The sequence below is a fragment of the Trachurus trachurus genome, assembly GCF_905171665.1.
Source record: "Trachurus trachurus genome assembly, chromosome: 6".
Taxonomy (NCBI): domain Eukaryota; kingdom Metazoa; phylum Chordata; class Actinopteri; order Carangiformes; family Carangidae; genus Trachurus; species Trachurus trachurus.
This window is the reverse complement of record NC_139897.1, coordinates 13,969,305-13,994,101: the sequence shown is the minus strand read 5'-3', so window position 1 is coordinate 13,994,101 and position 24,797 is coordinate 13,969,305. Positions and strand designations below refer to the sequence as shown.

At 40.5% G+C, this 24,797-nt stretch overlaps 1 protein-coding gene across 1 annotated transcript; it reads right to left on the bottom strand.

Annotated features, from left to right (window-relative positions):
• Positions 1-30: 30 nt before the first annotated feature.
• On the bottom strand, positions 31-1,620 carry ankrd34c (ankyrin repeat domain 34C; the record flags this gene model as incomplete). Its single annotated transcript, XM_083973262.1, has 1 exon — positions 31-1,620. The coding sequence occupies one exon, from the start codon at positions 1,618-1,620 to the stop codon at positions 31-33; it is 1,590 nt and encodes a 529-aa protein (XP_083829388.1).
• Positions 1,621-24,797: the final 23,177 nt, after the last annotated feature.

Genomic DNA, 24,797 nt, shown 5'->3' with positions numbered 1-24,797 from the left:
CAATATGTGCTGCATAAACACCGTCACAAACTAATGAGCCAGCTCTTCAAAATCAGAAAGCTGTTTCATCTGCTCTACTTGCATAGAGTGCCTTCTCACAAGCTTCTTTTTGGACTTGAGGCCGCCTCTCTTTGGTGTGTTTGGTGCTACCGGAGCTATAGATCTAATACCTGTGGCCAGAGGTGATGAGGGCTTACTACAAGCCCCAATATCAGGAATGGGTGGGTTGGGGTTGACATTGAGAGGGGGCAGGTGGCCGGGCCTGGTGTGGGAGATGTGGTCCAGCAGCAGTGTGCCCGAGCCTCTCCTCTCCAGGAGGCCTGGTGCACGCCTGCGAGCTGAACTGGGAGAGGATGTGCTGGCATTGCTGTCTAGAGACTCTCTGGAGCTGGTCAGCATCGCTAGTGGAGAGGTGTTTAGTTTTCTCCGCTCCACTGGGACTTTAGGAGAATCTAACATTGCAGAGTCTGAATAGAGCTGCGAGTCTGAGTCATAGTGATCGTTCCCCAGACGTCGCCTGTGCATCGTGTCTCTTAGACTGACTAGTCCACTGCTGCAGCTGCTGCTTTCCTGCTCTGTGGGTACAGTGCTGCGCCGGGCCAGCGGCTGGTGCTGGGCTAGAGATCTCTCATATGATGCCTTAGATGTTGGAGGAACAGATAGTGAGGTTGTCATTTTGCACGGCTGTTCACCTACGAGTGGGAACAAGCTGTCCTTCCCATCCACACTATTCTGTCGAGATAAAGCTGACCTCTTGCTCAGAGAGAGTCCGTTTACCCCCGCCACAACATCCTCATCAGAGCTGGCTTTTTTACTCTCCTCATGGGCTGCAGCTGCAGCCAGGACAGAGGGAGCAATCAGCCCCCAAGGCTCTGACTGCAGCCTCTTCAGCTGAGGCAAGCGTGCACGTTTGGGGTTTGCAGGCCGCCGCGTCGGAGATGTGGGCCCGTTGGCAAGCTTTGCAGCCGAGCTCGATGTTTTCAACTTTGTCTGGAAACTGAACACTGTGTTTTGTTGCTCTTGCTCAGGTGTGGGAGATGCAGTAACATCAATGTCAGAGGGAGAGGCGCAGTATGCAGGAGGGGACCTCTCGTCCAGCTCTGGTGATGGAGGGACATTTAGGTACTGTTTGGTAGTTTTAGTACCAGATGGTGACTTGTCCGTGGTGATTATGATGACTTCCTTCCCTTTAGCTTTGCATGCATCCAGGAGCAGTTTCAGTGTCTGCTTATCATCTGCATTGATGGCGTAGACCAGGGCTGAGGCTCCACTCCTGTCCTCCAGACTGGGGTCAGCTCCGTTGCTCAGCAGGTGATCCACCACCTCGTGTCCAGCCTTGTGGATGCAGGCGTGCATTAGAGCTGTCCTACCTGTCTTGTCCTGTATATTGGGATCTGCCTGGTTGTCTAGCAAGTATTTCACAAGCTTTGACTTGCTCACGCTTTGCTGATCAGTGTGTGTGGACATGCATGCCACCATGAGCGGCGTCTCCCCACGCTCATTGCTCTCGTTGATATATGCACCTCCTTCCAGCAGGAGCCGGGTGAGTCTCAAACGTTTGAGCCATACTGCCTTCAGGAGTGAGTTTCCATCTGTCCGCAGCTCCAGTATATCAGCCATCTCCCAGCCAATCACAGATCTTCTCGGTGTTGAACTTACAGCTCACAGCCCTTTGAATAAATCAGTGAATAAGTTCAGCTTTACACCACAAAATCTTTGTAGGTTCACACTCAGCTTGTTTGTTCCTCTAATTTGCACACTCATATCCACCAGCAGATGGCAGTCTGTTACAACATAAAAGTTACAAAATATTACTTACTATCATAGATTTCTGATATGGAAATATTGTCCTTATATAATAATTTTGATAGAGGCAAAATTAACCAAATGTAAAGGAAACTCATCAGGGCCATTGCCAATAACCATGAGCACGCACGAGGCAGCACGTTAACATCACCTGTTAGATTCATAAACATTACAGATGGATAATCAAGCAATAATTTGATAATTATCAAAAAATAATTATATTGATATGAAATCAAAGTTTTCGGATTCGTCACTGTCAGAACAGGAGCTTGCATGTGTCCTACAATCCAATTTATTTAAGAGAAACGAACGACGAACATATAAACCAACAAGCGCGCAAAAACACAGCATTGTTCATTTTGTTATTCGAGCAAATTATGACCACAAGACTGCACGTCATATATTATATTAAATCTGAATTTGAAGCGCTGACATTATAAGCAGACAGGCGACATGAGACGTGAGTCGCTGTCCATGGTTCTCATTTTGGATAACTTGGCGACACGCGCTCCATTACACATTGGCAGTGTTGCTCGTTTCATTCTCCATTTAATTCTGCGTTTTCACTGATACTTGTAAAGTAAATAATATTTTTCAAACATTATCCACGATGCATCTGATGCTGTGTATGATGTGATAAGTTCATCTTGTGATACCAGCCTCATTTAAGATGAGAGAGGCTGCGAAGCAAGAAAACGACAGTTGAATTAATTAACCTTCGTTTACGGTCGTTTTGCTATTAAATAATATCGCAGAGCAACTTAGTGTTTCCTAATTCTCTTACCTGATCGGTGGAGTGGCTGTCCATGCTCAAAGTACCCAGTGCTTTGTCACGTAAAAGGCAAGAATTCTGGGTTTGAAAAAAAAATGCTATTTTACCCAGAAAGTTTGTTGCGGTTCTTCGCAAAAGCCCTATTTCTCAGCCGTGACGGTTCCCATCGATGCGTCTTAGTCTAGGTGACAGGGTGCCGTTGCTCTCTGGCACCATAGCACGGGAGCTGCGATGCTTTTGTTATGGAGGCACACTACATCAGTCCAATGGGGAGTATTCCTTTCACTGCGCACTCAAGGATCACAACCTGGAGACGCTGCGGGTTATAAATAACTTACTTTCTTGCTTGTTGAATGAAACGTGTATTCTCTTGACGTCAGAGTCGACCAAAATAAATTGCGTCTGATGAAAAAAAAAAAAGAAACCTCTGTCCTCATCTTTCTATCTGCAAGACACAAACAAAACGAACCTTTCCTCCCAAAGACATGTAAATTCTGTGCGCCTGCTTGATTTTAATTATTTTAAAAGGACAATTTGTAAATGAAAGCGATGGATACAGTTGGGCCTGCACATGATGGAAATGAGGGGATAGCAGTTTTGCAGTAGTTGCAGGTTTTGTTGAATTTGGGAATTCATGCCTCAGATAGTAAGTCTGTGCTATAAATAGCCTAAGCTTTAATCTGGAACATCAGTGCCTGTTAGAGTAAAGGCAGGTCTCCTACCTGCAATGCACTAAAGGGTAGAGCTAGACAATTCAGCTGTGAAAATGTGAAAGTAGTTTTTTTGCTCCAGATCACCGCCACACTGCTTCTTGCAGGAAAATGTCACATTCATGCGGACTCCTTACATAATAAAAATCAGATGCCATATTTTCTAAACACTGAATATTCTACAGTTCATTTATGCAAATTTTCAACCAGCTGTGTTTCTGAATGGCAGCGTTCACTGCGCGCTAAATTAAGAAACAGAGCAAAACAATGTGCACCTATACAGCATATATGTATTTACTGCACAATTAAGGAGGCCAAAACTTGTAGCAGCCATCATAGCTATACAGCCTAATAGGGACATTTCTATTTTTAGGTTGCTATGAGACAGCAGAGAAGCAGTTTCTAATGAGAACAGTGATGTTCTCAGCCCTGCGAGGAACAGGTAAATCAGACATTTAACATTCCATCAAGGACCGGGAGGCTTTTATGGCATTTACTCAAATGCTTAGTGTTTTTTTACCTACTTACACAAGTAGCCCACCTTTAAGGCACCACCACTAACAATAACAATACCAATATCAATACCACCAGTGTGTTTGATCATTAGTCCTCTGACCCCTGCTTTTTTTCCTCTAAGATTGGGACTAATCACTTTATTACCCGTCCAAACACTTGACATCTAAGGACTGGAATCGTCGTTGCTTGCAGTGATTTCTCACCTGTGATTGCCTTCTCAGTCCCCGGGGACATGTTGTTTACAAGTCACATGGAGAAGGTTGATTTTTAGAAAGAAAAAAGAAAAAAAGATAGCACATAGTGTAGTCGCAAAGTCAAAAGAATATGTCATCTCCCATTCAAGCGGCATCATGGCATTATAAATGATAATCTTGTTACGGTCACTTTATTTGGTCAAAGGGAATGGGTGAAGGCCTGTATTAAACATTAAACAACATAAGAAAACGGTGACATATGTTTCCAAAATCATAGTTTTTATTTGAACTTCAAAGTGTAACAGTTATACAGTTTGAAATGTGGTGCACTTGACTGGACCTGTATCACGGGCAGACCTGCTGTCCACAGGGACAAGATGGATCTGGGACCAGACCACGGCCAAAGCTCACTGGTTTAGACACATTCATTAGCACGGAGAGCCAGTGGGACGTCAGCAGTCTTCATGCAGCATGATCTTTGCCCGAACACTGCTGTCATTGGCGGTATATTAAAGGGAAAATAAATAATTAAAGTGGAGAGAATAAGCGCTGTCACCCCTGGGAGCAGTTTCCATTTTCAGATATCTTACATCGCAGCTGCTGCTCATCCTCCCCTCCCATCTAAATATAACCATTTCTTCTGTCTGCATTGTGAGACTTTTACTCAACAGACTACAGTAGCACCGCAACTATTTATAGCCCCTGACAAAGTACATGTAAAAGTTATCAACAGTCGTCAAATTTAGAGTGCGTCTCCTAAAGTAGTCAGGAGCAGAGAACGTGATGTCTTGCCTTCATCCTATAACTAATGTCAACATTCACGAAAAAAGAAAAGAAATGAAAATGGATTCAGATAAAAATGAAAGGGGGAAAAAGCTCAGAATGAATGTAATAAATCTGGAATTGATTATCCTGGTGCCAGACCCTGAACTGGCCACCATGTCTATTTTTAAAAATCTTACATTGATTACATGTCTGCTGTCGCTCGCTTATCAGAGGATGGTGGGAAATTCAACAATAATGTCAGCCAAGTTGAAAAAAAATGTGTTCTGCTGATATGTCATGCTCTTAGTATTTTTAGAATGTAACCCTTGCTGTCCCATGCTGCTTGTGTATGTCTGACTTAAAGCCTCTTAAAATGTGGTTGTGCAGCTTGCTGTCTCATAACCGGGGATGATGTTAAAAAAAATACATTATATTTGGGTTCGATATGACAGCTCTTTGCAGCATCAGTGACATCTGTGATTTTTATTATGTAACTTCCACTTACTACAGGCCTATTAGAAATAAACTAATTATCTACAACAACAAACAATGATTTAATTTGCATTGGCTTTAAGTGAAGTATGTTTAACCTAACTATTCTGACACTGAGTTGGGCTAGGGATGCAGACGGACCTTATTTAAACAGACTGGGAGAGAGTAAGATGGTAGGATTGATACCACTCTCATGTCTGTATGCTAAATATGAAGCTTCTATCAGGTAGCAGGGGGAACAGATATCCTGTTTGTCAAGCATTTTCACCGTTTTTAGTTTAGTTTTCAGATAAATAAGTAATTATGTTATAATTCTTGTTTTCAGAGCTCAGATGTTGATCATGTTATCCAATCCAATCCAATCCAATATCCAATTCATTATCCCAATATGAAAGCATTAATGATGCACCATGCACTTGCAGCTCTTCCTGAAAACTTGATAGTATGCTTATAGTTAGCGGTGATGCTGAACAGACTGTCCTGTCTAAAAAAAAAAGCTTCTGGTGACCACCTCCCTCTTCATAAGATGTCCAACAATTAAGGTGTGCTAAGCACTGAAATAGTTGTCCCTCATCCTGATGAAAACGTCTATAGTTTAGGTATTAGTGCATATGCCTTAAGATCAGAATACATTTTGAGGTTTGAAAATAAGGTCACACTAAACAAGGGGAAAACAGCATCTGGGACAAACACAATCTAGGACGTTACTGTTCCTGTTTTTATAAACTGCATAAAACGCCAGTGTAAACAACCATACGTGTTCTGGGGTTTTACCGCCCAACTATTTTTTGGTCAATATGCAACATCCATGAAACATTAGTTTTACACACCAATTTTGTGGCCATTTACTCTGTCTTCCAGTCTTTGCTCCAAGTCAAGCTACCACAGGCTGCTAAAAGTGACCTCATGTTCAGCATATAAATCTGAGAACACAATCAATCTACACGTGTCTCTTGGCAAGAAAGCAAATAGGAAGATTTTCCAAAAAATGACAAAATTGTCCTTTCATAGACCTGAGAATGAAATGAAGGATAGATTATTTCTCCTGATTGATATCAGAAAAATGAGTGTATGTGAATCTGAACTGAGCCCAGACACATCTCCATTGTTCCACTGTAGAGCTAATTTAAATCCTCTTTCATAGGAAATCTGCCGCTGTCATATAGACGGATGTTTGATATTGAGAATACAGACAAATCTAGACAAGCCTCTTTTTATACAATTAACTCACAAGGAAAATAATTTCCATCACGGATTCTCCCTCTGCATGTCAACACAGACGTTGATTTTTTTTTTCTATGTTGTATTCTCTGTTGCTGTGGTGCTGTTTGTGTTTCTTTCTCTGTGCTGGATGTCTCTTTAAAGACTGAGTTTGACATTCTCATGGCATTTGGTGTCTCTGCGATTGTATCAAGCGAATGTGTGGGCTGCGACAGCAATGAACTGGCACGAACCCTGCTGCAGCTTTGCACCGGACGGCTCCACGCCGCCCTCCTACCTCGGCAGATTTAGGAAAATGCCTCCAGTGCAGCTTAAAAACCTGCCACCCCTCACATATGCTGCAAGTGATTTTTCTTCCCTCCCTCATCCACCCATGATTATGTCTCATGAAGTATAACACATTTTCAAACACTTTGATCTTTTTTCATATTGAGAAGTACTACTTTCTCATACTTAAAATCTTGAAATGGTTCCACTCCTCTTCAGCCTCCTTCCCCTTCATCACTCCTTCTGTTCTTTCACATCTCACAGTGCAAACCAACACCTGCCCTTCTGGCAGAGCAGTAATCGAGTAGAGCATTATTCAAGAGCATTATACAGGCAACAATTTTGCTGGGTGATCATTGTGTATGTCGGCCGTATCCTAGGAGATTGGTGCATATCTAATAAGGAGTTTGTTACTCATATTGCAGAGTGGGCACTTTGATGTCCTCCGTGTTGAATTTTCTGTTTTAGCTCAACATCCTCCTAATGAAGCAGAGGGCTTGAAGCTGCAGAACTGGTTGCTTATCAACTCTACATCCCACTTGTTACAGGAGTTGTTGTGGAGCCTTTAATTGGATATTGGAATAGGGGACACCTTAACGGTTTGTCACTAACCAAGTGGTCAAGATATATCCACGGATGACAATATTGTCAACAATATCAAAAATGCTACCATTAATATCCAAAACCGAACGCTTATGCTCTTCCACTCGCTTCTTGAGTTTCATGATCGTTTTTCCCCCGGGTAAATCAACTAGTATGTCAACAGCTTCCCTGGTGTAGTTTCAGGCAGTTTTTTTTTTTTTTTTCCATTTTGTACAGCCACCTCACGAACTACAAAAGTAATTAGTTGTAAAATTGATGTTTCGGTAGGATCTGTCACACCTCTGTTCACACCACCAAATCAAAAGCTTACCGATGTGTCTGCCCCCCCACCCCCACCCCCCATTGAGCGGAGAGCAGAAACTCTCTTCTATCCAGTTATCTAATGAAACCCTACAGAGAAAGTACACAGCCATCAATACACTTCCAGGGAATCCTATCTCTGCATCATTACTGAGCCTTTAACATCTTTTGGTTAAAAGTAATGGCACTAGTTACAGGGTTATTTAGGTAGAATAAGGTTGAAAATGTTGACATAGCTTTGAATAACATTTCAGTGCAAAAAGTATTTTGTGGCATGAATTAATCACTGTGCTACACACTGTATCTGTCAGATGTTTGGGTCTGTCAGAGTATGTGGGTACATCAGTGTGGATGAGATGAAGTTCTGACTGTGAGTTAGAGAATTTCACTGCTCGTGGTTCACACCCCGAGACTGTGACGTCTTTGACACCATGAGGCACTCTGACCAAAATACACCTCCTCTGCAGCACAAGATGAGGAAAGGGCTTTTTTTGTGTCTGTTGTTGGTGACGTCAAATCATTCCTGTCCATCCTTGAGGATGTCAGGGCTCATCTGCAGAATCAGACATGACAGGACCAAACAGGATCAGCTTGGCCTCTGCAAAATGAGTCCTCTCCAGGTGACAGAACTAACAATAGATCTGAAGCTTCATAAACATGGCTGCAGGCAGAATACCTGCCACCTATTAATTTAAGTCTGAATCATGCTCCACTGGGTACATCCATAATTAATCACTGAGCAACTGAATCAACCGTATCAGCCTATAGTAGGCTAAATTTTGCATCTCTTTATATCTCCTCTAATAAATTTAAATAAGTGTTTATTCAGCCATAATCCTGTTCCAACAATGAATGGCCAGTGAATGGAGCTTTTGTCCAGGGAGGTGATTGTTCTCCAGGATGTCGGATAAGAGACTGTGGCAAGTGGAAGACGGCGGCGAGAGCCTGTTGCAGCTGTGTTAGGAGGTGGGAAGAGCTGGCAGGTACCAGAGGACAAACACTAGTCAGTAATTATTGCTGGGTGCTGTAAGAAAGGTGCTGTGAGACAGTTAAAGCCGTTACACTGAACACATTCCTCAGAGATGAGCTGCTCTAACACACGTTGTCTGATCTGCTGTTTGACATTTGGGGGCTGAACATGCAGGTCGTTAAATAAGAGAAGTCATCCACACTCATGCAAGCATCTTTGTGAGGCTTTGTGCTAAATGCTAACATTGTACCATGTATATACAGTACCATTTTCGCCATCTTATTATTTTTTTTTTTCAGCTTCTTAGCATGTTTACATTTTTCTGCTAAAGTAAAGTGTTCACATGTTGATGTTCAGCAGTTACAATAACATTCACCATCTCATTTGTAGCCTTTTTAACTAACATTTGGCAATAAATATGCCACAGAATGGGGAATTTCAGTGGTGCAGGTATTTGATCATAAACCAAGGTACTGTGCTCAGTGACCACGTCTGTGGGATAATACACTACAGGATCATTAAAGATGTTACAGTTCATTATGAGCTGATGTTACATTAGATTGATAGTATGATTTTGCCATTCAGTCAGTCATTGTCATGTCAATTCATTGATCTGAATTAACCTACAAGAAGGTTTCCTCATCCCAAAGTGTTTTTCACATTAAATGACCGCATGCACTGGCAAAGAAGAACTTTTAAATGCAATCAATCAGCACCCTGTTGTTGAGAGCATAGTATCAGCTGTGTTTCCCTCTTCCTCTTGCTCGCTCTCTAATTATGAGAGCTTTAGCTGACACAATTGGCCAAGTTGTCTTTGTTTGTGTCCTGCTGTTTGCGCACACAACCCAGACAGGACTCGTATCACAGTGTCCAACAGGAGGCAGGGCCAGTGAGGGCCCTCTCTGCCTGAATCACAACTATATCCAGGTTTTTAATCCCCTTTCCTGTCTGATTTCAATTCAAAACAGGCATGACAACAATACACACAACCATAGTGATCTGGCTGCTAGCCTGGTAGCAAAAATGCTTAGTGTGAGGAAGATAATAGACATAATTAAAAAACATGATGCTCAGTAAAAGGGGAAGGAAAATTCATCTACGCTCTGGTTCCCAGTGTGCTCGCTAGGCCCATAGTACTGACTCCCTGCTAGTGCTCCCCTGGGCCAGGAGCTCTCATACCTGACTGAGCAGATTGAGATAAGAACCAGTTATCTTTGCCTCACAGCACTCCGCACCCCAGAGGGAGATCACCTCTCTAAGCAGACACAGCAGCCTGGGATTTAATCAACCCACAATAGCACCATTTACTTTGTCTTTCTAACTTCCATCTACAGTCATTTTAAAAGCACTGAGAAGTCACTAATTGTTTACAATCACGCAAGTGGGTTTGAAGAAAAGGGTGTCAGCTTTAAGGGCTTCAATCCTAACGTCTAAATTGTCTGTAGGTAAGATGTACAGTATATCAGAATCCATTTTGCTTGCTGTAAGGTCAGTATTTCAGACCAGTTGTTTTTATCCTGTGTGCATGATCTTGTATTAAAGGGATAGTAATCATTTTTGGCAAATTCGCCTATTGCCACAATTCCTATAGTCATATGGGTAGGATCATTACCTTTAATTATTGGTGCATGTTATTTTGAGATCCATGGGTCAGAGACATGAGCTGCTCGGCACACAAACACAATTGAGGTAATGGTAAATTGTCCCCTGTCCCTCAAAACTAATCAAATACACAATCCAACAACTCCAAAATGCTCTCCTGGACAAGTTATTACCTGCACATTCACCAAGCTATTAAATAATAATGTAACATTACAAGACAGAGTTGTTTTCAAGGCAAATGCATAGCTGGTATAATTTGACCCCAAAATAAGTAACTGGGCCCAAAATCGACTGAAAAAATACAGCTAAAGAAAGAGAACCTTAACTCAACTAACTGACCACACAAAATGAAACAGAGGGGGGAACATATACTTAATGATCACCCCAGTTAAAAACAAAAAAGGGGAAAACAGCTCAGGCAAAAACTGAAACTGAATGCCCCAAAACAACACAACCATCTTAAGTGTGGTGAGACGGGATGAATATTGATTGTGTGGTTGTGGATACAGCCATTCAGCAATGTTTTTCACATATGCAGTGCAGTCCTCATCACCGAACACCTGTAAACAAACTTTGATGTGTGACATAAAAGTATCTTTTCACCATTCTCTGAAATCCTGAGATCCTTGAGATCACTTTAAAGAGGACTTGTCCTGAATAGACAAACAGCATCTTGGTAATATGATGCTGGAAGTCTGGTTTATTAATGTCAACCACTGACTGTCGCACAGTCCGTTCATGATATACATTTAAAACAAAGAATTTAGGCTACACTGTTGTACACAGAAGTTTTGAAATGAACTCAAAAAACACAGACACAGAATCATATTAATAGTCAGACTACATGGAGAGTCAAAGCACAGATGGACTTGAGCAGTCTGGTGCCAAACTCATCATATGTGAAATACCACAATAAATCTGTGAAACCCATTACTGTTTTAGCCATGCCTTATTAATAAAGATTATTTATTGATGCACCAAAAAAGAAAAATGGCATTATTATTTTGTCTAAATTCTCTTGCAGTGCCCCTCTGGCATTTCGTGCCCCAGGCAACAGCCTATATTGCCTATATGCCACAGGCTGCCCTTGCATATGTGTGAACATACATACGTGTGAACAGAGTGAGCAGCTCACAATCAGAGACCTTTGGCTGACTAGTTATCACTAGGAATGTTTCAGTCGAGGTATTCGGGCTTTAAAAGAGCTATTAGATCAATGGTATCAGAGAGAGCAGCAGGGGGAACTCAGCATGGCTACTTACATATTTATTTCAGGCACATCCCCTCCATCTGTGTCTGTATCAACAGTGACACTGAAAACACAGAAACAGTCACATCTTCTCATAAGTGTAGAGGTGCAAACACTTGTGATACAACAAATTTTTAGCTGACACATAGAAAAGCAGTGACACGGTGATATCATGTATTGCGTGTGAATTCTAACACTCAGGATCGCAGCAGCATACGATAAATACAACTAGGTCTGCAGCAACGTAGAGCACATAGTATTTGATAAATCACAGGTTTGGAGCTGTGTTGTCGCAGTGCAACTGCAGAGCATGTAATTGATTTCACAGTGATGACCCAAAATCTTCCTCCCTGATATCTACTTACCAATTTGGGTGCAAAGATAACCACAGCTGGCTGTGAGCATAGACTAATGAATACCTCTAAGCCTACTTTCTTTAAAGAGCTGCACCCAGATGATCAGTCGTAATCATGCAAAGACACGGTGTTCATGAAGTGAACATTGCTGGTGTGTGCTGCAGATAATTCAGATCAATGCAAGATCCAAATAATGGCTGAGTTATGGATGCGTAATTCTGCATAATTTCCTAAGACACTCAACTTGTGGATCAGATCTGTTGCTGTGATATCACAGCCACTGCATTACACTATATGAAACCATTTTGTAAGGGCACACTTGGTCAATGAAATGCACTGTGAACCCTTTGATCAGCGCTAATGAAATCAAGTTCCCTCTCCGTTCAGCATTCAGCGCATCCCCCTGAATATAGAGCAGCATCGCAGGTTGAGTTTGAGGACTAACAGCTAATGTGAGACAAATGATTTAAAAGTCAATGTTGTTTCATGAGGCTTTTTTGAAGTTAGAAGACATTACTGTAACTGTATATTATATTTACTGTATTTAAAGATTGTAATAAGATGAATTATTAAATGACACTTCACAGCCATTAAACATTGACAATAATAATTGTATATACAGATACACACAAACACATTCACACTATTTCTGCCGCATTCTTCAAACTGCATATTAGGAGGAGGAGGCACAACAGGAGAGAAGATGATAAACATGAGTCACCACATTGTGATACTGACACAGTTGTGCCATAGAAAACATCCCAGTGCCTCTGTAACACAAAGGGAATTGTGCATTTGTGTGGCTTAAAAGAAGAACAGGGTCAGGACTCTTTAAGAATAAGACCCTGACGATTGTTCTGTTTAAAATTAGAATTGAAAAATCTGAATTGTAAGAGTAAAAATAAATCAAATGCTCATACTCATATTGAATATGATCGAGGAAAAAGAAGATCAGGATTTCAAGAAAGATCTTACAGGACTGCAGGAACCTCATTTTAAGTCTCCTCTTGGAGCCAATTTTGAGGTCAAAGCAAAGATTAAGTTGATCCAGCACTTTCTTTGTGTGACCCTGCAAAATGAAGCAGTGCCCTGGTTCAGCTCCATACCAAGCAGATAGGAAGTCTTTATCTGGACAATGCTGTATACCTTTGAAATCCTTTCAAAACAAGACTCAGTGCCATCATCCTACCACACAAGATTTTGTTCTCAAAATGTGCCAACTGGAGCTCTGTCATCCTGAGTTTAGAGCCAAACTAAACTGACTCCTCTTCACACAAATGCTGGGAGAGCCCAGTGTAATGAAAAGGGCCTACACCAGTTCATCTTCCATCTGTTCAAAGACTGAATCATAAAAAAACACACTAGAGCTACACAAATCAATATTTTTTATATCAGCAATGAACCAATGACTATATGTAGCGACACGATAAACACAGCTAAAGAGCCAGAGATTTTTCTCATGGCATTGGTAGAGACCAACTTTTGACTGACTGACGACTGGACTCAAATACCTCAGGTATTGAGATTGAGCAAATGTTTGCTAAGATGCTCATCAGTAACAATATAAGGTGATCAGAATTGTTGTTTCATCCCCCGAGAGGCCAAAAGGGGGGAAAAAATCAATTAATGTATCTTTTGATGCACCATAAAAAAGACATTATTCTATAGTCTAACAGTTTCTTTAAATCATTGTTACACTAGATATTAAAAAACAGACTTTTCAAAACAAAACAAAAAGACAGAGGTCTACTGCACCCCCTGAAATGTCAGTCACGAGTTGACAACATGGTAAACACTGTCTGCTATCATGATGTAATGCCTGTAACCAATGCGAGCACAATATTACGCAACATCCAAGGAAGGATCACCACATTGTGTGTATCATTAATCTTTATCAAACATCGCATCTAGGTCAACAACAGTGCATAATGACTTTCTTCAACAATAAAGAAAGAGAGGTAACAGCTATATAAATATACAGTATAATCCAATTTATCCATCTTGCAATGTTTACACCGCGTCATTCCTCAGAGCAACTGTGTGTACGGACCACAGTGGAGTACATCATAGCCCTTGATTTAACACTTATTGAATTCTGCTTCTCTGAAAATGTTCAAGTTTTATATACAATCAACAATATCACCAATGTGTCTTTGCCAATTAGTGTTATTTGTTGTTGAGCACAGAAGAGTGAATCATGAACTTTTCACACTGACAAGAGTAACACCAAGAGTGATTTCCCAGTGTATTTTTAGGGATGATTTATGTGATTCTCAATCCAGGACAGTCGACTTGAGAGCGCAATCCTTGAGGGACTGTGGATGGAACTGAATGGGGTCACCCACAAGAAAAAAAACCCACACAAGCTGTGAATGCGCAGATACAGTCGATTGCTTTTCCTTCTTTCTTACACTTTCAGTTTTTAGTAGGATTTGAGATATGTTTAAGATCTTTTTTCTGCTAATATAATTAGGGCTTAAGGGTGTAATTGCAGATATCTGCATCATCTTTTCTTTGAAATGTGTAATGTCATACCTAATTTTCCCACAGGCCTTTTTTTTGACCCCTTGTTTTTTGCTGTTTTGATGTCTTCCAACTCCTTGGGGAAATGCGTGACATTTTTGCCTCTAAATTTTGATTCCAGGTAAAAAGAAGCCATCGCTGACCGACAATAAGAAGCAAAGGGCAGTCTCCTCTGTGAAAGACATGTCCTCACTTTTGTTGTACCGTAATAACATTAACCAGCTTTTTTCTTTGCCGACAATGTGGGTACGAGAATCTAAACGTAAAAAAAATTAAACCTGTATGCATTTGACCGAATGCAAACACCTTTAGGATCCCTGGTTTACTTTTTTTTTTTAACACAGCAAATCTCAAAAATACACAGGCCTAAATGAATTGTCATTCTATGCAGTAAATACATTTAACAATTTTCCTTTAGGAATTGATAAAGTGTTTTTGATTCCTTTGATTTTTTTTTTTTAAAGGCCAATCGAGATTTTAATTTTGATAATGTCACATGCACAATAAAGGATATCAGGTCTAAAAATATTCCACTGTACTTTTATCTCAACATCATGAACATTGGATGACAGAGGTATGACTGACATTTAATGTGAGGACATTTAAAAAAAAAAAAAAAAAAAAAAAAAAGATAAGACACTGGATTTGAGGTGTTCAAGGCACGTTGTTGTTGTTGAGTGCTGATTGTTAGTAGAGGTATGGCTCGATCAATGTGATCAACCATGCACATCCAGGTGTGTGGAGAAGCAGCGAGGCACAGGGACAGGGTTTATAAATAAACCAAATAAAGGACGGTGCCGTCAGTGACCCTTGAGATGTGGCTTTGGAAAGGGTGGAAAGGCAGACGTTTATCCTGAAGAAACTAATAAAGCACTGTCTGTCAGCTGGGAGGTGAGTCAGCCCAGAGTAGCATCATTAGAGAGAAGCAGCGCTCTGATCATGTCTCTGAGGGGAGATGACCACCACGCTGCACCACACATGCAGTCCCGACCACCAAGATACACACAGAACAAGCAGCCTCGCAATACAGACTGTTCCTGCAAACAGAAGCTCTGCAGCACGTGTTGGCTCTAGAAAAACACTTATGGTGTTACAGTCAATTGTCATGGTGATAATCTCCAAATAGAAAAAAAAAATCATTCATCTTATCAAGCATCTTTTGTTGGATAATGATGTGTTAGCTTGCCAAAGCTATCATTACCCCTCTCACAAATGGTGATCTAGAGACCTTTTACACAAGGATATTCTTTAACTTTTCAATCGTGAAATAACCAAAAGAGTGTTCAATAATCTAACATTATTGTTTCCTGGAATAGAAAATACAACATATCATTACCCATAACTGAAGTCCATGTGCACTTCCATAGACTATCACTTAAGTCCCAGGTTTCTTATTCGTGTTGGATTTTCTGTCTGGGTAGTGAAACACAACAGTCAGGTTGAGGGAGAACGGGAGGATTGTCCTCTATCTCAGACAAATTGCCCTGTTGTCCGTAATATTAGTCTACAATAGAACTGCACTGAATTGAGTCTGCAAATTACAGGACAACGTGCATCTGAGTTCAATACTGAACATGTCGTCCAGTTTGCAATTACAGGATGATTCCATATTTTACGACAGTTAGCACCCTAACCCATGGTATCAGGCGGCCCTCACAGATTCACTGTTTATTACAGTATCAACAGTTATCATGGCCAAAACACATGAAACTGGGAGTGTCCTCCTTTTTTATTCCTTAGATAAAACCATTGGATATTTTGAGGATATACTGACCACAAATCTGGAAATACCCCTCGCTTTTCATTTCAGAAATCAAAATGTGTTTCTGGAAATGCTGATCTATGTCTTCAACATTTATTAACAATATGGCTTTAACAATGGTGAATTTTCTTACACAAGACAGAGACTATGAACCTGGTTTCAAGCCTGCATAATAAAGTAACTCCTTTGCTGTATAAGACTGCAGTTTCTTCCAAATCCCAGGAATTTTCCAGCTGTCTTCAAGTCCTGATACATTTTTCAGTGCTGATGAAAGCCAGAAAAGCTGCAAGCTCCTGCAGATATCAGGTACAAAGACAAAACAGGGGTATTGAGGACATGGGGATCTACTTTAGGCTCTTCCACACTGCTCAGCTGTCCTAGCTTGTGACACTGTGGTGTGCAGTCAGTGTATGGGGAGGGAGGAGGTGAGGTCAAGCAGGCCTAAATCTACTCACATTAGAGGTAAAAAATATATATATAATCTATGGTTACATGTCATCACGCTTTTGATGAGATGTCTTAATCTTGATTTTTTGAAGATGTTAGACAAGGTAGAGGAATCTGGGATTTTTACTCTTTCTTCGACAGACTAATTAATGTTTGAAGGGAAGGAGGTGATCCAGTCTCTTGCCACATAAACACTTAATAATGAGACTCTTGTTGTTGAAGTTGCAGCTGGCATCATGAAATCAACATGTTTCTGATTAAATGAGGCACAAAGTTCTTCTCTCTCAGGTTATATCACCCTGCACAGTTAAAAAGGTTTATGTGAATTTATAGATTAACAGCACCACAGAGCACTTTTAATGTTTTGTACAATAGAAAAGAAAAGAAAAGAAAAGAAAAGAAAGGGTTTCCACACACTCCACTCCACACAGATTTGAGTGTGTGGAAGCCCTTTATTTTCTTTTGCACACTTTTGGTTTCCAGCACCTTGACAGAGACTGGTCTGGGTTGAGCGGTGATCCTGCTGCAGTTTAATGTTTTATACAATACCTCAATATTTCTCTATCATGTAATCATTTGTAACTACTTGGGATTTTGTTGTTTTTTTTTTTCTTCTATTTTTTCGTACAATTCAAATTCCCTATAAGTTACTCATCCTCAGATAAAACCAAAAAGCTCTCCAGTGGCAGGTAGTTACACCTGACCTTTGTCATGATGGTAACAATAATAAACATGCAGTTAAGGATATTCTGTCATGGATAAATGAATGAATGATTAACAATTATTGGTTTCATACAGGAAACTAATAGTTTTCTCTTTCCAAACTTCATCTCAACATGGACTCTTCCTCTATAACTTCCTTCTTCGGTCCCATCCTAATTAATGTGGCCACTAAAGGGTCATATTGGGTCATGATGCTTATACAAACAACCCGTAGTGCATTTTTTTTTACATGACAGTCCTGACTTTACCTCTTTGATCTTTTTTGCAACATATTTCAACATTTACCGTTATCCTTATCCCACAATCATATGTACTGTATATCCACAACTACATAAACTAACTTCAAGTTTGAGTTGTAATTTGCTAATCGTCATTGATCTACACCTTTGTAATGCTGCTGACTGGTTTCTGGGTTGAAATGTGCATTTGAGCTTGAAAGAGCTTTTAGGCTAATTGTGCCTATTTTCTCTCTGTCTCTACATTTTGATGGGCTTACACAATTTGTTCACCTGCTCTGTTTATGTCATATGCAGTTGAAAAGGTCAATTGATTCATGCTTTTGGTTTGTGAAAGGTCAATAAGGTGAATGGCAAAGGCCATGTGTCCTGGAGGGAAGGCTCTCTGGCCCCTTACCCTCACTTAGAGCATCCAATAGAACACAATGGAATGAAGGTTGAAAAAAATAACCCAGATAGGAAATGGGAGGAAAAACTAAAATAGCTGCTCTCGGTGTTTCATTTATTCTGTTGCCTGTGTGGTGGCTCATCTTTGAGTGTGAAATTGCCTTTCTTCCCTATATGGTTTACTAGTTAGTGGTAAACACGCTTATGAAATAAGAACATTTGGCAAAAGTATGCTAATTTTTGGCTGCACATCTCTTGTTAGCACTTTGCCAGACTTGCTGTCAAAGCTGACACATAGAGGCATGAAGATGTCACTGGCAGTCTCCTCACGAGCCACCTTCCCCACTTGTCAGCATCCTATGGCACATGAAAGAGAAGAAATGCAAACGCAGTGTCACAGAGCAGCTGGGAACTGCTCAGGATCTGCAAAACTCAATTTGTTGGACGGAAATAATTTTAATGAGCTACAAAAAAATTTTTATGGAGTAACACAAGTTTTCAGTGATGATACAGCTGAGTGAATTCAGGGGTTAATTTCTGTTCTCCTGTGTGTTTACATCAGTATTTTGCATGAGATGTACACAAAGGAAAGACATCCTGGATCGACTCTGCTTTTTTCTTTTTTTAGATTGCTGCCGTAGAGCCGCAGCCCCCCCCCCCCCCCCCCCAGCCTTATCTTCGGTGTCATAGGTGCCACTTGTGAGCAAGACTCTGACGTCAGATTTCACAGCAATTAGTGTCAGCAATCGCTTTGCTGCGTGCCAAGCCATAGTAACTGCTGAGCTCCATACCAGGCGCATGGATGCAAACTAGTCCCAACAGGCACCAGTAAAGCTCTCCAAAAATTAATTGCTGGGCTCCTTCTCTGGGTGTCCTGAACCCACCCAGGGATTATTTCAACGGGAACTGTCATTCAGCCTGTCTCCTGTGGTTGGCTGATGTTATGGATGATGCGGGTCTGAAGAGGGTGGCTCGGTGTCTGAGGCAGCGGATGCCTGGGTAAACACTTAGCACATGGCAACAGATAATGGTGGGGAGCTCCAAGCGTCAGTGGGTGGTACGCTGCTAGCTCGAGATGATGGGGATGCGTTACCCACTCAATTTAAGATGTGCTTCATCCTTCACCTCTTTTCCTTTTCCGCCTTTAAAAAAATCATGAGCGGGGCCATTTTTCATCTCCTGAATATCCTGGACATAATCACATCTCATTAACTGTTCTATATTTTGACCAGTGTGGAGCTGCCATCCATTCAGTGGGACCTCATGTGTCACCATGTGGCCACAGCTGATCTGAGGGCCGTGTCAAAATAAATTAGCAGCAGATATTAATAGAACGCAGAGATCATATCACAAAATTATAGCCAAACATATGGGTGATACGCAGTGCCCTTTCTGCTTCCCAGAGATGCACACAAACCCGTCTTCCTTCGCCTCTGTCTTTTTATTGTGTCGTCATGGAGATGGGTTTTCGTCTTTGTGTCTAATTAAAGAGAGAGCTTTAGATGTATTAACTATCTCAGATCACAGAATTCTTCCAATACCTTTCCCGGTGTGTCGTCATCAAATGGTCAGTCTTTAATTAGAAACACGCACATGCAGCCACAAAGTACATGCACGATACACGTGGATGGGAGCAAATGGCATCAGAGACGGCTGTCACACATTGTGATTCATTTGGGCTGTTATTATTCTTGACGGACTGGTGCTTTGAGGGAGGATCCTTCCTCCTGTGATCAACTCTTTCACAAATAAATTCTGTGTGACCTTTGCTGACAGACACCGGTGTCAGTAAACAAGTTTGTTTTTAGAAAGACACAACTCCGGAAGTGAGAAAATTTATCACAGAGCGTGTCAGCAATCAAAAATCAAGTTCTTAATTAAAACACATAGTTTCCATAGTTACCAGGAGAATAGGAAAGAATAAGCCAAAGCTCTCCAGTGGAAAGCATGACTTTTCACGTCATGTTTTCCACGACAAAGCAAGACAAAGCATATGTTAAGGAATCAGTATAATCTTTTTTTTAAAGTTGCCCATGCTCCTTAATGGTTTTGTTACAGTAATATCTCAGTCCTTTTTTTACAGGGGTATTTTGAAACAATTTGGAGTGACGAAACAGTCCAGGGTGCCGAGTGAAGAAGGCTCTTGGTCAAAGATAAGAGAAATCCAGTTATTGTCATGCAAATACAAACTCAGTTACGAACAGTCATTATTGCCTCCAAACTACAACAAACAGTGGCTTCGTAATGGAAGTGCAGCCAAAAGAAAGGCTTCAAAGCCACAGCCTTGTTTTGTGTCACCACATTATCGTTAAATAAATTGAGCCATCTATGTTTGTCCTATTAGAAGCGGTATTACACTTTAATCTTTTACTCTGCTGGAGTTCATATTTGTGTTTCTCTTACTCACAAACAGTATTGTATCTAATCTTCTGAAAAATAGCCTATTTCTGCTTTTTTTTTTTTTTTTTTTTTTAATTTCCAAGCTGCTGTGTAATATCCCACTGGCCTTATGGTAAAGAAGACATATTCTTAGAAAACTAAACAAGCTATTTCTTGCCCATCAAGATGGAACAGAGTGTTCCCTCAAGGCTTTGACTAACAAATCAGGCTGAATGAAGCTGGAGGGTCCTTTACTTGACAGGTGAGGATGCTTGAAGCACAGGTTAATAATCCCTGCGTCTAAACTTCGTCCGGTTCCTTGGATCAGCCTCAGGTGACATTGGCTGACCTTGCACATTCAACATGTTTGATGGTCTTTGGATTAGATTTGGTTGATCTGAGTTGATTGCATTTGCTCCTCTTAGGGATGTCATTAAAGGAGCTTTGGGTGTATCATTGTAGCCTGCCTGTGCAACATCCTCTCCACCTGCATGTGACAACCAGCACGTTGCTCTGCAAAAGTAATGAAACAATACCCTCTTGTGTCGACTGATGCAGCTGCACTCTCTCTCTCTCCTAATCTAGAATTGTCTACATAATTCATAATAATTATTTTTATTTTTATCATCCAATGCTCTTATTATTCTGTTTATGTTTCTATTACACTAACAAATACATCCCACCACATTAAAAAAACAGAAAAGAAGAAGAAAGAAAAAGAAAGAAAGAAAGAAAGAGAGAAAGAAAGAAAGAAACTGTGGTACAGTGTCATTCTTCATGTTTAGATGACATTGCTAACACACTATTAATGGGTCAGCTCTAAAATATGCATTAGGATGCCCCAGAGACTTCTACAATCAAACTGTATAAATACATAAAAATGCATTTTATTGTTATTGTCAGAGCAAATGAAACAATTATGTTTATAGAGATATACTTTGAAAAACCTCTGAAGATCTACTTCATATTTAGTTTTAAAAAAAAAACATTAAATACAAAACAAATCTTCACAAAAAAAGAGTCTTTTAAATATATGTGGTATGTACATGGGTAAAAAAGGCATAAAATTACATTTAGATGAATTGAAACTGGGTTTGTTGGTGGCGTTTTCTAGTCGTTACATTTAAAGAGAGATGCTGGGTTCCATGTTCACTTTTTTCACAAAGCAGCTTCTAATTAATTTGTGTTTTTCAAGATCCAGACTTCATCAGAGAATATGTTATCACAATGACAGCGGTCACTAGTAGGCTATTTATGTCTATCTGAAAATATGATTTGTTTACTTTAATCCTGAATATTACCAGAACCATTGTTGTGTGACAGTAGTCACTGAAAGAAATTATAATATTACTGTACATTTGCACATTTGAAACCGTTTCAAATCTCAGTCTGTGCTGCATTAGAGAGAACAACCCAGATGAACAAACTGGGTGCCTGGGTTGATAATGTTACAGGAGCAGTTCCCACACGGAAAATAATTGTGGAAAATGTATCATTTTCTCTGGAAGAAAAAGTGTTTCACATTAGAAATGCTGTCTAAAAGTGACCAAAGTGTTAAAAACATAAAAATAATGTTACTACTATGCATACACCAATATTTTTGTAGACTTTGTAAAGTGTGCCAGAAACCCTCTTCTGTCAGGTGAAAATCTTTTTACACTAAAATAACAAATTTATTGAATTACATAAATAACTGTACCGCCTCTTTGCCACTTCTGTGAGTGGGGGTTGATTTTAAAATGATCTGATATCCGTAAATTGTCAAATGTTCTCACAATATAAATGTATCACATGTGAAATATTTTAACAGCAATTGAGACAAGAAAATACCAACTTAACCAAATATTAAATATATGAGATTTTTCAGCAAACAGCAATGATATAGGTTATGAGCCCCGGACTAATTTATAATAATAGTATTAATTGCAGTAATATTTTTGAGAAGGTTAATACTTGGTTGCCCTTCTGACCCAGTCCTTCATATAATAAAGATTCTTTGTTTTTCCCCAAATGGCACCATATTGTGTCCAGTTATCAGTGATGGAAAGTGTCAGACACATACCCTTATCAGTTCTCCGTCCAACAAACATTTGATAGATAGCTGGGCTGGAAAAGTGATAAGGAGATGTGCTCGACAACATTATAACCTGAACAGCATTTTCTAATCAGGCAATAGTGCAGATGTAATATGACAGAAAAAAACCCAATAAAAACAAAAACGTCTTATAACCTGAGTTCAGCAGAAGGCACAGAAAAATAAAAACGCACTTTTGAAAAAGTCTCACTTAGCCGTCATATCATCATCACAAAATGTTGGTCCAAAACATTTACGAGAGGTTTTTGTCCACAGTTTACACAAACATCCTCAGAGGGAGCTGATCGCTGCATCTCTTCATCATCAGGAGCAAAACGTTGTCCAGCTGCAGTCGTTGTCCATCACGTTGGCACGGCCCAGAGTCCATGGAGCATTCAACTGCATTCAACAGGCAAAGTAAGTTTGAGGACACATCCCATGAGCAGTTTTATGTCACTCTGGCCCCACCTCATCCTGCTCTACTACCCTGTCTCTTACTGGTTGAAAATGAATACTCAGATTATCTTTTCACTGCCTAGTCTGTGCTTTGTTAGTCATTGTTGCACTAAGAGACTGAAAAGAAGAGAACAGTCATAACTTTGCCACAAAACTGCATTACAAAGTGCTTTGTTGTGAAAAATGAACAAGGATAAAGCTGTAACAGTAACAGATTATTATCTTAAAAAAAAAAAAAAAGAAAGAAATGTTAAAATGGTAATAAAATTAGATTATTGTTACATTCAAGAGAAATCTATAAAATCTGATTTGAATAAATGTGCTATACACATTTATTTATTTATTTATTTTCTTATTACAGCTGCATTTTATTTTAGAGGTGACTTTACATTGTGAATCTAAATCCTGACATGTCAGTGTCTAAATTTTCGTACTTGTTGTGGGAGTTGGGAAATTGATTTGATTTGATTTTACAAGACTTTGAGTTTAAACTCAAATTGCTGTAGCAACACCCTTACTAAGCAATGGTTAGTAAAAACAATAGATTTATTAATTGTTTAAAAAGCAGAAATGACCAGTTCACCAACTGGTGTGTAAAGATAATCACATCATCACATACTTTCTGTCTTTTAAAAAGGAGGAAATTGGTTTTGTTTGTGTCACTGTATCACAGGCAACAAAACATTTTGTAGTAATCGACTCTTTATAGTTTGCTCTTCACCTTTCATTGCATGAGAGTCTGTTAAATCAGGATCAGTGAGAATGAACCAACAAATATGTGACACGCTCTGACCCCTTCTGCCTGTTATCTATAGTCACTCCTGGGCATGCAGTTGGCAGAGGAAGGACAGCAGACGTCTCTGTATGCTTTGGTGCTGGTTATCTCTGCCTAGTTCCTCCCATCGGTGTGAAAAGTCCCGCGCAAATTAAACACGGCTGGCTCGCTTTCTGATCCAGTTCCGGATTTCTTCTCCACACCAGCCGCCAACAGCAGTCACACGGATGAGGGGAGATCTGCCAAGCATCTCCTCTGCAGTGCTCTGCTCTCCTCTGGGATTAGCTGCACTGCATTCCCACCGTCAGCAGCACCGGGGCCATCACACACACACACACAATTCAGCGTAGGCAGGGGCGGGGGTCGTCTATACAAACAAACACACACACATAAATTCCTTTTCTCTCTCTTCTCTGTCTTTCTGTCTCCCACAGACTCACACCAGTCTGGTTTTATGTCTGTTTCCACTCTCTCACTAACTCTATCTCTCTCTCTCTTTCACACAGACATATAAACACAGTATCACTCTACAGCAGCATCCACTCTCTAGTTTGTTCACTGAGATGCAGATGCACTTCCTCCCAGGGACAAAGCGATGCAGTAAGTTGACAAAAAAAAAAGTTTGTGCTTTTGTTGCGTCCTCCCCTGCATTGACTGGACCCAGTCTGTCTCACCCGCCCTGGGGACGATGGATCAGATTGTATGAACAAGAGGTCAGAGCGCACATCATCTCATAAGCCTGCAGCACTGCACTGCAATGCAATCAAACTATACACACAAAAGAAAAGAACTGCAGCTATTTGTAGCCATAGCAGAGAGAGCAAGAGCACTTCAAAAATATAATTAATGCACTGAGATTGTGGTATTTTCTTTTTTGTGATATTCCTCAATAGCAGCAACCAGGAATAAGCTTTCTCTTCTGCCTTTTATGCTTCCGTGTCCAGTCTTCCCTGTCTCTTCCTCAGCCAATGCAAAGATGGTTGCATCCGAACAGAGGGTTAGCCCCCTTGGTGTGACCTTTGACCCTCGGCTGCATCCTCTTGGGTCATGATTGTCAGTGGTGAAATAACGATAGATGATTAGCCTAAGACGGAGGGGGGATTTCCACTACGCTGTTTTGTCTGCAAACAAAAGAGGCACTCAATTTAGTGGAGGCTTGATTAGGCTTTTCCTAGGGAGACCAGGTAATTCCCACTAATGACGCCCTGAGAG